We start from the raw sequence: 16,395 nt of genomic DNA, 5'->3' as shown, positions 1-16,395 counted from the left end.
CCCTACAGCCACCTATGCTGAGATAATACCTGTTCAGTCAGGTGAAGTCTTATTCATGGATAAAATGTGTACATCTATAAAACTTCATGCCACTCGGTAAAATTCAACTTTGTCAGTTGTATTTACTGTGTGAAACCTCCTCCGAGCTTCATTACAACTGAAACGTTTTTTAAGTGAAAATTTGATAATTGGTCTTCATGTTTTAGCCATTCATAAACTCTTGCTCCCCTAACACTGATACGAAAGTGTTAATGAAACACTGTGTGTTATAGACAGGGCTGTTTTTAATAATCTGTCCAGGAATAAGAGCGGCGCAGAGAGTCTGTCCCGCCTGGTGATTCAGCCCCATCAGGGTTCCGTCTACTCTGCCTGCTTCTCCCACGACGGAGCAAGGATCGCATCCTGTGGAGCCAGCAAGATGCTGAAGGTAACGAAGCAGACGTGCTCCTTTAAATGTATGTGTGAAACTTATAAGACCAAATTGTTTCTATGGAGACCAAAATGTGAGAAATTTGGAAGAGGACTGCACTTTTACAGCCAAGTCTATTGAATAAAATGATGAAAAATGCATTATTGATGTTGCATGCCTGAAGCTTGAATGTATGAGCCTTGTGTTCCAGGAGGTTTTTGTTTTTTTGTTTTTTTTGTCCTCTCCCACCCCCTTGCTGTTGATTCTTGCAGTGAAGCCAGGGGAAGAAAATACGATAAACAAAAAAAAAATCATAGACATGTTGGGGCAAAGTGTCCCCCCCCCCCCCCCCCAAAAAAAAAGGTGGCCAACAACTAGTAGAGAATTTTTAAATAAAAACGTTGTATAATGTGTTCTGTTTTCATATTTGTGTGCTCAGGTGTTTAAAAGCACTTCAGGTGAAAAGCTGACTGAGATCCAGGCTCACGAGGATGAGGTTCTCTGCTGCGCCTTCTCCCCCGATGATCGTCTCCTGGCAACCTGCTCCAGTGACAGGAAAGTCAAGGTAAACCATAACTGTGCAGCATTGGTTGCAAATTTGTTAATGTGGCTATTGTTGGCTAAAATAAAGTAAGTCCCGTCGGCTGCTCCCTTGTTTGCACGCGGGGTTGTCACAGCAAATCCAAAGGTGGATCTGCATGTTGAATTGGCACAAGTTTTACACCGGATGCCCTTCTTGACTCAACTCCACATTACATGGAGAAATGTGGCAGGGGTGGGGTTTGAACTGGGAACATTCCGCACTGAAACAAAGTGCACTAACCACTTTCCTCAAATTTTATCGGGGTGTTTCAAGCAACTCTGGGGGCTGCAGGCAAAAGGGACCCTCATCCAGACATCACATCATATCATCACCCTCACCCCAGACAGCTAGTATAAATCATTCTAGTCTTCAACCAAATCTTTAATTTTCAAAAGAATTAAAGTGCAAACTCTGCCCATGTATCAATAATACTTGCGTAGTAGTAATAATAATAATAATACTCATACTTGCCACATGTTGAGCACAAAAACTTGCAGTGAAAATCAGAATGAAACTAGAAGCACTCAGAGAGTGCAAACCTCCGCCAAGGCCATGGGGTCACTGACGCCATACCATCTACACCCCGTGGAATCATTGAAGCTAAAAAAAAGTCTAACAATGATGTTTGCTCAGTAGTAAAAAAAAAAGTTTCATCTGCTGTGACTGGATAGCATGTATCCTTAGCGCTTGGCATCACAGTTTATTGCAACTTGCACCTTTCCCAGAAGCTACTGTCATCTGAGCACTGATATTGATATTGCATGTGCTTATAGACAAAAACAAATGAGACAAAATTCAATTTATTATTCAACTAAACTGCAAATATATGAATTTTTTTTAACATTTATGAAACACTTCTCTAAACAAGGCCATAGGGTCACTGACCCTAAAGAGATTCCCTCCTTGGCACAGTGATCTATTCAACAATTCAGTGTTACAACCAAAACTATGATACATACACTTTTCTTTCCTTTATATTTGACACCCTTGACCATGAAAACATACCACTAGAACTTGGAATCACTTTTATGTCTTTATTAGTTCAAACGTTATTGTATAAAAACGATTTTTCGGTAATGGCAGTTTTCTTCTGGATCTAGCTCTATAACATTTGAAGCTACATCAAATCTGATGACACCTTACTGAATCAGTACAGATTCAGCTACAATTTGGTGTTAGTTGTTCATCTCTAGCTTCATTTGTCACCTCACACTGACACATTTTCTATTTTCCCTATATTTTTGCATATTCTGGATCACCAGATCCGGAATCCGGATCCAATCATCACCAAACTTTGTTGTTTGATAGAACATTTGACTATGTTACACCCTAATTTTTTTCAAGCCTTTCTGCCTTGTTTTTGTGGAGTTAGAAACTAGAATGTCAAAATTCCCCCATCCCGCAATGATGAAGAATCCTTTAAAAAAATTCCTGGATCCGGATCACCACTAAAATTTAATCACTTGTTGCTCTTGTCATTTCCAACCACTCCACAAAATTTAATCAAAATCCGTTCAAAACCTTTTGAGTTATCCTGCTGACAGACAGACAAACAAACAAATGCGACCGAAAACATAACCTCCTTGGCGGAGGTAATAAGAAAATGATTAAAACATCTTCCATACCACATTTGAAATTTTTGGCTTCCTTTTCAGACTTGTGGTCATCATGGCAACTTGAGTCATCAGGATAAAAAAAAAAATAGGAATGCATAATTGTATTGGCATGATGCTACAATTGATAAAGGCTTAAATAGGTCAATCTGCAGCTGTAGATTTGAAGACTGGTGATGAGCCTTTCTGTAAGTCGACACCTGCTATAAGCTGCAACACGTGATGGTCAAACTGCAGTGTGATTTGCTGAGATGCACAAAGGGGAAATGCATTATTGGAAATGTGGTATATTTGGATTTTTATCATGTCGACAGCTGTCAGTGCTAGTGTCAAGTGCGCCAGCAGAGAAACCGAACAGGTAGCCTGACTGGGAATCGAACCCCTGGCTTGCATATTGGCCAGCCCAACTCTTACTCCATTGAGCTGACCTTTTAGAGGTGTTCACTTAGTCCTTTCACTGGCTAAATGTCCATTTGTTTCACCTTCAGGTGTGGAATGTTGAGCGAGCGATGCTGCTCAGGATCTTTCAGGAGGAACATGAAGAACAGATCAACCACTGTCAGTTTACAAACACAATGCGGCGCCTCCTGTTGGCAACCTGCTCAAATGACAAGCTGATGAATGCCAAGGTTTGTTTGTGTTTTGACTCATTTGTATTTATTAATGGCTTTATCTTCATCTTTTTGTTCTTTACTGCTGTTTAATATGTGACGAAAATCAACCGCTAATGATTGTACACGCTTAGTCTTCATTCTCCTGTGTTGTTTGTTTTTTGTTGTATTTGTAGCTGTGGAACCTGAACAAGCCGACCTCCCAGAACACAATGTTTGGTCACTTTGAGCCGGTCAACCACTGCTGTTTCTCCCCTGACGATGTCTATGTATCCACTTCCTCCAGCGACGGTACTATTAAGGTGACTGGCATTAAATTAAATTTTTGGACCAAAAAAAAATTCTACATAAATTAATTTTCTGGCTAACTCGCAGCGGCCCAAAGCAGTTCCTGGTAGGCTACTGCCCTGCATGTTTTTATGTCTACCTGCGCTACTCACACCTGATCATTTAACTCTGGTGTTTCCCACCTCCTCATTGGCTGAGTGCACCTGTCAGTTAATTAGCAGTGGGTGGAGGTGAATCACGTAAGGCAGCATGTACTTATTTACTGTTGTGAACCCGAAAAATGTGTTTGTTACTCAAGATTCCGGGACAGTTCCAAACAAAAAAAGACATAAATTCCCAAAAACCAAGTGTTTTAGAATGCACAGCAGTCACCTTTTATTTCTCCTCCTGATTTGTTTGAAAAAATTTACAGCTCTCTACAAAAGCTACAAAATGTACCAGTTGACAACTTTAAAGCTTTGCAATTACTGTTTAATTATTTTGCTTGAAATTGATGAACTGATGGTAAAAGCTTCCCCTCCCCAGGAAGAGTGATTTTTGTTTGGGGAACTTCTGTTTATTTGTGGCCACTTTTCACTCTAATGGTGAACTGGCTTCCTGACATTGATTAATTTGAATCTTTTTTTTTTTTTTGTAGCAGTTTCAGCCTCGGTAATCATCTCTCATTCCCTGCAGCGGAGATCAACTAGATGTTGTTTTGCATCCAAAACCAGCACTTTCTTCAAGCAGCTCCCCCCCACCCCCCCTCCACACTCTTCACATTAAGTTAGGGCTGCTTTCATAAGTTTGTTTTCCCTGATGTCCCTCATCATCTTTGTTTGTGTCTGTACATGTCCAGCTATTTCAGGTGTCCTCTGCCAACGAGTGGAAGACGATTCAAGTGAAAAACATGTTTCCAGACAGCGACGAGGACGTCCTTGTTAAATGCACTACCTGGTCCACCGACGGCAAAAGAATCATGTGTGCTGCCAGGAACACTGTCTTTGTGAGCATTTACTGTGGTCCTACTACTGCATGTTCGGGTTTTAAGATGTGTGATATCATTTCTTAGTATCCTGAATAACAGTAGACTCCTCAGCTCCTTGGAGATAAAAATACAACATGGTTTCATTTCTGCCTTTGTTGTTAGTTTTCATTGAAAGAGACTAAAAAATAATCTTTTTTTTTTTTTTTTTTTTTTAATAAAAATGCTATTGTACAATGTTTCAAAAAATTATTCCATGTCGTTTTGCTCTTAGGTGTTTGACGTGGAGACATCGGACATGTTATTAGAGCTCAAGAGCAATCGTATTAGCATAGTGCAATACTGTCACGCTTGTCCTACCAGCAGTTTGCTGGCTATCGCTTTCTCAAACTACACTGTCGAGGTACAACACACACACACACACACACACACACTATATACCTTGATGCATTGAAAATAGATCATTTTATTCATGATGGTCTTTGTTACTTCTTTCTCTCCTTTTGCTTATATACAAACTGTGGCTGAATTCTGCCTGAACTTGATATTCACCGGTGTCTTGTCAGCTTTCTATCCCTTCCAGAGCACATATTCATGCATTCACCTGTGTTCTGTGACTGCATGCATAAGTCACCAAAAGGTGTCCAATGCAAGAATAATAATAAACAGAAAAGTTATTCCACTGATGTATCGTTTGTACAAAACTCTCATGAAGCAACAGTGTAGCAATTGTGCATTTTCTTTTTGAAAACCATAGGCTTAGAGCCTGTGCATGTGTGTCTTTCAGCTCTGGGATCTAGAGGCCAATAAGAAGAAGACTGAGTGCAGTGGTCACCTGAGTTGGGTCCATCGTGTCCAGTTTTCTCCTGATGGCTCACAGCTGCTTTCCTGCTCTGATGACCACACAGTCAGGGTAAGACATTAAATTTGAATTCTGCTCCATTTATTGCGTATCTACAACCACTGTTCATCAGCTGAATAAGGAGCATCAGTTATACGATGAAAACGAAGCTTGTAAAACCAGTGCTTTGTCACTTGAAGGTTAAAACAAGAGTAACGGGTCTCTGTACTGTAATTTGAACTGTTTTTCTGCAGTTATGGGAGACGAAGAAGGTGCACATCTCCTCAGCCGTCTGCCTGAAAAGAGACTCTGACGTTCTCTTTAACAATGAAGAAATCATCGTGTCGGCTGCAGACAACTGCAACAGGTTGCAGGTGAAATGGGAACTAGTGCAAGGGATTGATTGATTGAATAAATGAGAGGCAGGTTTGCTGAATAAACGATGGCAAAACTGGAATGTGTCTGTATTCAAATGTGTAATTGTGAGAGCTTTCAGTGCACACAGGTGGTCTCAAACCTTACTCGCACTGTGTGACAGGTTCGTGATGGTAGAACAGGATCGGTGCTGCTCCAGTCTGAGGAGAAGAAGTCCAGGATCCGTTGTACCTGTATGTGCAGAAAGCCTCCTGCTGTAGCCTTTGGTCAAGAAGACGGGACAGTACAGGTAGGCCTCCCGCTGCCTGCCTACAACCCCTGGCAAAAATTATGGAATCACCGGCCTCGGAGGATGTTCATTCAGTTGTTTAATTTTGTAGAAAAAAAGCAGATCACAGACATGACACAAAACTAAAGTCATGTCTGTGATCTGCTTATACCACAGAGTCAGGCAGAAGTGCCTGACTCCGTGGTATAACTCACAAACTCGTAGCTTAAAGCAGATAACCCGTAAGTTGGAGAGGAAATGGCGTCTCACTAATTTAGAAGATCTTCACTTAGCCTGGAAAAAGAGTCTGTTGCTCTATAAAAAAGCCCTCCGTAAAGCTAGGACATCTTTCTACTCATCACTAATTGAAGAAAATAAGAACAACCCCAGGTTTCTTTTCAGCACTGTAGCCAGGCTGACAGAGTCAGAGCTCTATTGAGCTGAGTATTCCATTAACTTTAACTAGTAATGACTTCATGACTTTCTTTGCTAACAAAATTTTAACTATTAGAGAAAAAATTACTCATAACCATCCCAAAGACGTATCGTTATCTTTGGCTGCATTCAGTGATGCCGGTATTTGGTTAGACTCTTTCTCTCCGATTGTCCTGTCTGAGTTATTTTCATTAGTTACTTCATCCAAACCATCAACATGTTTATTAGACCCCATTCCTACCAGGCTGCTCAAGGAAGCCCTACCATTATTTAATACTTTGATCTTAAATATGATCAATCTATCTTTGTTAGTTGGCTATGTACCACAGGCTTTTAAGGTGGCAGTAATTAAACCATTACTTAAAAAGCCATCACTTGACCCAGCTATCTTAGCTAATTATAGGCCAATCTCCAACCTTCCTTTTCTCTCAAAAATTCTTGAAAGGGTAGTTGTAAAACAGCTAACTGATCATCTGCAGAGGAATGGTCTATTTGAAGAGTTTCAGTCAGGTTTTAGAATTCATCATAGTACAGAAACAGCATTAGTGAAGGTTGCAAATGATCTTCTTATGGCCTCGGACAGTGGACTCATCTCTGTGCTTGTTCTGTTAGACCTCAGTGCTGCTTTTGATACTGTTGACCATAAAATTTTATTACAGAGATTAGAGCATGCCATAGGTATTAAAGGCACTGCGCTGCGGTGGTTTGAATCATATTTGTCTAATAGATTACAATTTGTTCATGTAAATGGGGAATCGTCTTCACAGACTGAAGTTAATTATGGAGTTCCACAAGGTTCTGTGCTAGGACCAATTTTATTCACTTTATACATGCTTCCCTTAGGCAGTATTATTAGATGCTATTGCTTACATTTTCATTGTTACGCAGATGATACCCAGCTTTATCTATCCATGAAGCCAGAAGACACACACCAATTAGCTAAACTGCAGGATTGTCTTACAGACATAAAGACATGGATGACCTCTAATTTCCTGCTTTTAAACTCAGATAAAACTGAAGTTATTGTACTTGGCCCCACAAATCTTAGAAACATGGTGTCTAACCAGATCCTTACTCTGGATGGCATTACCCTGACCTCTAGTAATACTGTGAGAAATCTTGGAGTCATTTTTGATCAGGATATGTCATTCAAAGCGCATATTAAACAAATATGTAGGACTGCTTTTTTGCATTTACGCAATATCTCTAAAATTAGAAAGGTCTTGTCTCAGAGTGATGCTGAAAAACTAATTCATGCATTTATTTCCTCTAGGCTGGACTATTGTAATTCATTATTATCAGGTTGTCCTAAAAGTTCCCTAAAAAGCCTTCAGTTAATTCAAAATGCTGCAGCTAGAGTACTAACGGGGACTAGAAGGAGAGAGCATATCTCACCCATATTGGCCTCTCTTCATTGGCTTCCTGTTAATTCTAGAATAGAATTTAAAATTCTTCTTCTTACTTATAAGCTTTTGAATAATCAGGTCCCATCTTATCTTAGGGACCTCATAGTACCATATCACCCCAATAGAGCGCTTCGCTCTCAGACTGCAGGCTTACTTGTAGTTCCTAGGGTTTGTAAGAGTAGAATGGGAGGCAGAGCCTTCAGCTTTCAGGCTCCTTTCCTGTGGAACCAGCTCCCAATTCAGATCAGGGAGACAGACACCCTCTCTACTTTTAAGATTAGGCTTAAAACTTTCCTTTTTGCTAAAGCTTATAGTTAGGGCTGGATCAGGTGATCCTGAACCATCCCTTAGTTATGCTGCTATAGACGTAGACTGCTGGGGGGTTCCCATGATGCACTGTTTCTTTCTCTTTTTGCTCTGTATGCACCACTCTGCATTTAATCATTAGTGATCGATCTCTGCTCCCCTCCACAGCATGTCTTTTTCCTGGTTCTCTCCCTCAGCCCCAACCAGTCCCAGCAGAAGACTGCCCCTCCCTGAGCCTGGTTCTGCTGGAGGTTTCTTCCTGTTAAAAGGGAGTTTTTCCTTCCCACTGTCGCCAAGTGCTTGCTCACAGGGGGTCGTTTTGACCGTTGGGGTTTTACATAATTATTGTATGGCCTTGCCTTACAATATAAAGCGCCTTGGGGCAACTGTTTGTTGTGATTTGGCGCTATATAAAAAAAAAATTGATTGATTGATTTCAAATTGCAACTTTCTGGCTTTAAGAATCACTATAAGAAATCAAGAAAAAAAGATTGTGGCAGTCAGTAACGGTTACTTTTTTAGACCAAGCAGAGGAAAAAAATATGGACTCACTCAATTCTGAGGAATAAATTATGGAATCACCCTGTAAATTTCCATCCCCAAAACTAACACCTGCATCAAATCACATCTGCTCGTTGACATTGACCCTATGTCATGAAATTGACCCTATGTGTCTTTTTGCAAGGAGTGTTTTCACAGTTTTTGCTCTATGGCAAGATTGCATTATCTTCTTGAAAAATGATTTCATCATCCTCAAACATCAGAAAAGTGTCCAAAATATCAACGTAAACTTGTGCATTTATTGATGATGTAATGACAGCCATCTCCCCAGTGCCTTTACCTGACATGCAGCCCCATATCATCAATGACTGTGGAAATTTACATGTTCTCTTCAGGCAGTCATCTTTATAAATCTCATTGGAACGGCACCAAACAAAAGTTCCAGCATCATCACCTTGCCCAATGCAGATTCGAGATTCATCACTGAATATGACTTTCATCCAGTCATCCACAGTCCACGATTGCTTTTCTTTAGCCCATTGTAACCTTGTTTTTTTCTGTTTAGGTGTTAATGATGGCTTTCGTTTAGCTTTTCTGTATGTAAATCCCATTTCCTTTAGGCGGTTTCTTACAGTTCGGTCACAGACGTTGACTCCAGTTTCCTCCCATTCGTTCCTCATTTGTTTTGTTGTACATTTTTCGATTTTTGAGACATATTGCTTTAAGTTTTCTGTCTTGATGCTGTGATGTCTTCCAGTATGTTTGCCTTTAACAACCTTCCCATGTTGTTTGTATTTGGTCCAGAGTTTAGACACAGCTGACTGTGAACAACCAACATCTTTTGCAACATTGTGTGATGATTTACCCTCTTTTAAGAGTTTGATAATCCTCTCCTTTGTTTCAATTGACATCTCTCATGTTGGAGCCATGATTCATGTCAGTCCACTTGGTGCAACAGCTCTCCAAGGTGTGATCACTCCTTTTTAGATGCAGACTAACAAGCAGATGTGATTTGATGCAGGTGTTAGTTTTGGAGATGAAAATTTACAGGGTGATTCCATAATTTATTCCTCAGAATTGAGTGAGTCCATATTTTTTTCCTCTGCTTGGTCTAAAAAAGTAACCGTTACTGACTGCCACAATCTTTTTTTCTTGATTTCCTATAGTGTTTCTTAAAGCCAGAAAGTTGCCATTTGAAATTACTTTAGTTTTGTGTCATGTCTGTGATCTGCTTTTTTTTAAAATTAAACAACTGAATGAACATCCTCCGAGGCCGGTGATTCCATAATTTTTGCCAGGGGTTGTACATCAGTCCAATGCATATGGGTGCAATGGATAGATGAGAAAAATTTCCTTCTTGTACAGTACATACCTCGTACAATCATTGTATTACAAAACGATGGCAAAGATTTTTTTTTTCTTTCAAAATATTGCATTTGACTTACAACTAGCTTTAGCAGCTGCTTTGTAAAATCGCGTTTATCTTGACCAAAATTCCTTCATTTTGCTGGGTGAGAGTGTGCATAGTTCCCTGCAGGAGGTCTTGTTCAGTCCATGTCTCCATGAGGTCCAACATGAGCGCTGTCACCTTTGCTCGTCTCCACCTCGCTTCAAGTCCCTCTTCTTTTTTTGAGCCATGCTGTGTATTCTTGCCATGGCTTCTCCCTGCTGTTTTTATATTTCATAAACTCTGTCACATCCTGCTCTCGTTTGCTTTGTTTATCTCCTTCCTTCCTTCTGCTGTGTCTGCCCCCCCGCCCTCCTCTGGACCAGCTGCGCTTTGTTTTGGTGATAAATTGCTGTTTGCAGGCAAAGAATAAGGTCTGACTCTGTCCAGGTGAAAGTCACTGTTTTTGTGAGCATGCACGTGCATTTTATGTGATGCAGAGTACATTCCCCACATGTCCTGTACTGCATTACCATCACGTACAGCCCCATATCACATTTGTGCTGAAGCCAGGCCAGCCCCCAGAGCAGGGAGCAGCGCTTATTAATTTAAATCCTTACAATCTTATTAATTAATACAAGGGCTAATTATTTAATTACAACTGTCAGATCCCTCGTCTCTTGTCTAATGGCACCAGGGCTACAAAAATTAGTGCAACAAAAAGAGCACAGATACTCGTTGGCTTGATGTCTGCAGACCATGCACAAATTGATTTTTGCATGTTTCATGCATACGACTGTTCTGTGTAGTAAGGATACTGTTGGAAAAATTCTTGTTTTATTAATTATCATTATTGTCATGACTGGAAATGTTGCATATTTGTGTTAATTCTTAAATTCTAATAAGACAGTTTTCATGTGAGAAGTCAAGAGACGGCCCTTCTCAGAGAGCAAAAGCTAAGAGAAGGCCTCTCACCCATTTGAGAAGAATATTTGTTTTGGCCAACCTTGGGTTAGATGTTGGGAAGAGTTATGACTGGTGAAACTGTTGCTTGGTAACACCCCCCCCCCCCCCCCCCCATGTGATTCAGGCTGTATATTATCTGAGGTTTTACTAACATAACTTTAGTGGTGGCACTCCTGCAGTAATAAAGACTTCAATCGAAGCAAGACGCCTGTCTCCCTCCTCCTCCGGCTGTAGTCAGGACGGTTATTATTTTTCTGACAGATACTGCTAAACTCGCAAAATGCTTTAGAGTTGTGAAAATTATTCTTCTTTGAGGAAAAAAAAAAAATTATGTAAGAAATCATTCTATCTTGGAATGTTTGGGGGAAATGCCTTGTTTGCAAATTATTTTATTTTTTTAAGATGTGCAAAAAAAATTTTTTTAAATAAATATACACGGTCCCCAACTCTCCACCATGTTCCATGAAAATTGCTATCACAGTATCTCACAATATTAAAGTAAGTGGTTGTAAAATTCTTCATTCCACCCTGTTATCTACAGTGTATTGTGAGATCTGTAGTTTTAATTGTAACTCAGTCATTAAGAAATTAGAGAAATATCTCCTCTTGGGTCCAGTTAAAAGCCATGGAGTGACATTCTGCACCCAATGAGAACTCTTAAATTGTTGTTTTTGTCACTGTCACTTTGTTGCAACAGTGATTACAAGAAAAACATCTGTTACTCTACTTTTCAGCTCCTTTAAATCGCTGCTGTTTCATTGTATTTTATTGTTTTCTTTGGGGTGCAGTGTTATTTACAGTATGTATAGATTTTTTTTTTTTTTTTTTTTTTTAATGCATGTTGTTGCTTACCGGGATGCACATTAGACATTGAATTTTATTAACTGTATTCCCTCCGGTGAGCGCCAGGGGGAGCAGTGGGGGTGTTAGACTGGTGACTGCAGTGGAAAGCATTAATGTGCACAGCTTTCAATTGGACATATGCACAGTTTGCTTGCAAAAAAAAAAAAAAAAAAAAAAAAAAAATCATGTTTTAAACTTCCCAGTCAGACTCATTCACATCTTACTTTTTCTTTCTCTGCAAATGTGAAAAATGACCAACTTCATGAAAGGATGCACAGTCCCTTTGTGGTTTGTGTGAGATGTGTTGGCCAGCAGGGCTGATGGTTATCCGGAGGTCTGCAGAATGCTGCAGCTGTTGAACTCTGCAGGGGGCTGATGCTGGCGGTGAGGCTGTGCACAGCCAGACAACGGGAAAACGGAACAACTGTGTGTTTGTGAGCATTCAAGAATCGCTAATTATTATACACATCTCATAGTTTTTTGCATTCTTTTCTGTTTAAAAAAATATTTGTAGCAAAAAAGGCAGATCAGTGGTTTGATTTTTTTTTTAAATGCACTGCTCCAGAGAATTTTTCTTGTTGACTCTTAAACCCTCCGTAGTTGTATTTAAATCAAACATTCCCTTCCTTCCACTTTTAATTTTTTTTATAATGGCTTATTTTTATGTGTTGTTTATATTAAGGTCGACACCCTGAGGCACGTCTTTGCTGTGTGTTCCCACAGTCCTTGAGCAGGACGTGTAAAGCTCACCAAAGCGCACTCAGGCTTTGAAACTTGGTTGTGAATCCGTGGAGCTCGACAAACGTGGCCGCCAAGCCCCAAGGCTGCGTCTGCTTAGACATGTATGCCCTCTCCTCAGAGATGTAAATAATTTAGTGCCTTTAAAAATTCCCAGGCGCTGTGGGGCTTCCTTTCATACTTTCAAAACTGCAGGTGTTGTGCTGCACTGAAGATAATATTTGGTTGTGTATATTTAGTTTGTGTTCAACAATAGTTTTTTTTTTTTTTTTTTTTGTGGGTTTGTTTATTAAGCTGTTAACATAATCATTTATATATATATTTAGCTTATTTCTACACACTGGAGTGATGTATCTAACCCAATAAATTCAGTTTTTCTGCAGAATTTTTGATATACATTAATTTAACTCAAACATAACTGCTGATCTTGATTGAGCCTGTCGATCAATTTGCCATGAGATATAATCGAGTGATGTTTTAGGCAGATTCTGTTTATACTGAAATATACATTTAGTCAGAGTTGATGCAATTTACAACATGAATGTTAAATTTATTTTATTTTTTCCTTAGTTTTTCAGTTATGCACAAAAAAGCCTTCCCAAAACGGAGGTGTACAAAGGAAAAAAGACAACAAAATCAAAATACAAATAAATAAAAATAGTGTGTGTGTGTCGGGCCACCTTATTGATTGTCTTTGTTTATATGTCACTCATTTTCCAGATTTTTTTTTTTTTTTTTAACATTTTTCTTTTCAACTTATATGTAAGGTGCTCCATCACAAGTATGTCCTCTATGATTTGTAACTCAGAGCATCAGTCTTAAGCAAGTTTTTGGTAATGGCCTTCCTTCCAGCTGCCAGGAGAATCTCGACCAGTTATTTCTCTCCTGCATGCACAGTTCCTTCCAAATACCCAAGGTATAAAACAAGATAAGATTGAGGAATTACATATTCCAATATGTCACAGAGAGCTGAGTAAACGTCCTCCCAAAAGGGTTGTATATTTGTATAATTCCAAAAAATGTGTGTGGTTTGGGTCCATGTGCTTGCATAATCTCCAACATGGCTGTTGGACATTCATCTGTTTACGTTTAATTTTAGGTGTGATGGAATATCGAATTAGATGGGTGGGGTTGGGGGGGATTGAATTTGATTATAGATCTTTAGTCTTTAGCTTCTTAGATACAAGTACAGTGTGTGTGTGTGTGTGTGTGTTTGTATAATCCAGTCTGTCCACAAAACTCTTATTACTGAGGAGTTCCAGAGTAGGAAAACTATGCAAAACATTCTCATGTTGATGAGGACCTCCCCAGAATCCCATCAAGGACGTTTGTGAGTTTGCAGGCTTTTTCCCTGTGAGCAGTCTGTGACCTTTTTGAGGAAGTTCATAAAGTCTCTCTTTCAAAACTGGCACTGAACCTTCTCTGACATTTCTCCATCTCAAGGGCTTATTATAACAAGAATTTCTGCAAAAGCCACAAGTTCAAGTGAGAATATGTGAAACCATTTTTTTTTTTTTTTTTCTTTTTAAGTAATAATCTCCGACGGTCCTGCACAGGCCTGTCGGACTGCTGACAGGCGCTCAAGTTCTTGACCAGACTGAACAGTTTGCACTCGGAGGTCAAACTTTTCTTCCCTGCAATTTCTTTTTGAAGTGCTTATCGCCATCAGGCCAGCAGTGACATGTCACCTCTCTTTTTCTTTTCTTTCGTTTGCCAAGTATATCCTGGCAAACACTCATCATTTCAGGCTTGCACTGATTTTCCTAGACGTAGTCTGTCAACTTTGCATAAGTTCTTTGTAGGACTCGCTGTACTCCTGTCCCTCGAGGCATCTGTCTTTTTAAAGTTTTTTGCTGATTAATCGGCGGTGTTAATTTCTGCTTCTTTCTCCCAGGTGTTGGAGTTGCCTGCTGGGACGCTCCTGGCCACTTTGCTGGGACACGTGAAAACTGTGCTGCACTGCCAGTTCAGCCACAACGGCCAGCTGCTCATCACGTCATCTGAGGATGCCACCATAAGGGTGGGCTGAACTCCTTCTCTCATTCCTAATCCACAGCATGTTCTTTCACCCACATCCCCAACCGTCTTCACCTTTTTCTTCTGTGCTATTGATTATTCTCCACATCACCACCGCGCCCATTCCTCACCTTGAGTAAAATGGCTTGCTCTGCAGAAGCGCTCATCCACAAACCGTTTTATGTTGCTGCTTTTTCATCTTCGCCTACCTGTTGCAATCTGCCAACATATTTATCGTCTCTCTGTCTCTCTGCGCCGATGACTCCTTACCAGTGCAGGAATGATGTGCGGCGCTCTTCGTGTACAGTGTGTGTTTCACGGCCGTCACGCTCCGTCAAACTGCGCAATTTATGCTCTGTTGCGCTCTCTCTCTCTGTCTTCTTTTATCTCCACCCTTCTCCTGTCTCAGACCTGTCTGCTGCAATACATCCTTCACCGAGTGACAGATCAGCATCTCGTTTCACATTCACACAGCAGCTTCGGAAGACATCACTATTCTAAAATCGTTCTCCGTTCGTATGTTTGACATGTGCACGCAGGGAAATTCAAGTGTGTATTGAGATGTTAATGCAGATGCGTAGTGAATATAAAGAGCTGTAATGATGTTGATGTGAACTGATGATTAATTCTAACCTTAAACCCCCCCGAGGCAGGGGGGAAAAAACACCAGTGCACACAAGGACGTGATTGATGGTAATATCTGGATGATTTTGTCCGCGCTGACCCCTCTTGTTAAACTAGTTGAACTCGCTTATCCGCTTTCGTGCTCTCACGAAACACAGGATGGATGTGCTGGATCATTATCCACACTCCACAGATTCATTACTACACCGAGAGGAAGTCACCAAGAGGGAAAGGTGTAATCCTCACCAAAAGCGTGTCACACTGTGTTTTATCATTAGGAATGATGACTTCACAACGAGTTGGTTTGGTTCAAAAATTGTAAACCGCTCACAAAGTGGCAAGCAAAGTACTGTTGCCGTTTTCCAACTGGCAAAATTGGCACTGTCACACCCACCGCTAAGTCAAGTCAAGTCTGGGAGCATGTGAGAAAGTGATTTACACCACAGAGTAAAGTAAGAGAGGAGTTCGACCCAGGTTTTTTTTTTTTTTTTTTTTTTTTTGTCAATTCCCGTGTTAATTTGTGATCACTTTTTCTGTGGGTGGGAGGGGGTGTAGGCCTACACGTTTTCAGTGTCAATTTAGCTATTTTCATCGCTGTTAGCGATTGATATGATGTCTGATATCATGATGCAGTACTGTAAAACTAAAAAAGTCTGCATTGACATGTCTGAGTATTTAGATGGATTGAAAAATTTCAAACTGGTTCTGGAATCCAATCCCTATCTAAGGTAGAGTACAGATTCAGATACACCTTACGTGGATGGGCTCATGAGACACAAACACTCTGCTCATATACATAGTGAAAGAGAATTGAAAACAATAATTAAATGAAACAAAAAAAAATACAAAACTTCACTGTTTCACCTCAGGGAGCTTTGGTGGCTGCACTTTGTTTGTGTGCTTTAACTTTATTGATTTGCCAGAAAATGTCTCACTTCAGTCGATTTTCAAGTATACCTTTAAAGGGGATGTCATTCTGATTAGTTTATTTCATGTCATAACTAAGTAAGTAATGAAACATAACCCCTTTTTTTGCCCTGTGCTTTATTTTGCACTCAGATTACGAGGCCTGTAAATAGTAAAGTAGAATTGGACAACTTTACGTGACAGGATGGGGGGAGGGGGTTCCAAAAGGGTTGAATGCTTCCTTGGACTATCTTTGGTGCCTAAGAGAATTGTTTTTGATAAGATCAAAAGAGTCAAATTTATGTCCTGCCTTTA

At 40.1% G+C, this 16,395-nt stretch overlaps 1 protein-coding gene across 1 annotated transcript in view; it reads left to right on the top strand.

Annotated features, from left to right (window-relative positions):
• apaf1 (apoptotic peptidase activating factor 1) overlaps positions 1-16,395 on the top strand; it is a 53,824-nt gene that overhangs the window by 11,896 nt on the left and 25,533 nt on the right. Inside the window, 10 exon segments of the mRNA XM_034163305.1 lie at positions 301-427; positions 849-974; positions 3,094-3,234; positions 3,393-3,518; positions 4,343-4,489; positions 4,743-4,871; positions 5,256-5,381; positions 5,564-5,683; positions 5,848-5,973; positions 14,429-14,554. Coding sequence (XP_034019196.1) covers positions 301-427; positions 849-974; positions 3,094-3,234; positions 3,393-3,518; positions 4,343-4,489; positions 4,743-4,871; positions 5,256-5,381; positions 5,564-5,683; positions 5,848-5,973; positions 14,429-14,554 — 1,294 coding nt within the window.

The sequence above is a fragment of the Thalassophryne amazonica genome, chromosome 22, assembly GCF_902500255.1.
Source record: "Thalassophryne amazonica chromosome 22, fThaAma1.1, whole genome shotgun sequence".
In the NCBI taxonomy this organism is placed as follows: domain Eukaryota; kingdom Metazoa; phylum Chordata; class Actinopteri; order Batrachoidiformes; family Batrachoididae; genus Thalassophryne; species Thalassophryne amazonica.
This window is presented reverse-complemented; position numbering and strand designations above follow the sequence as displayed.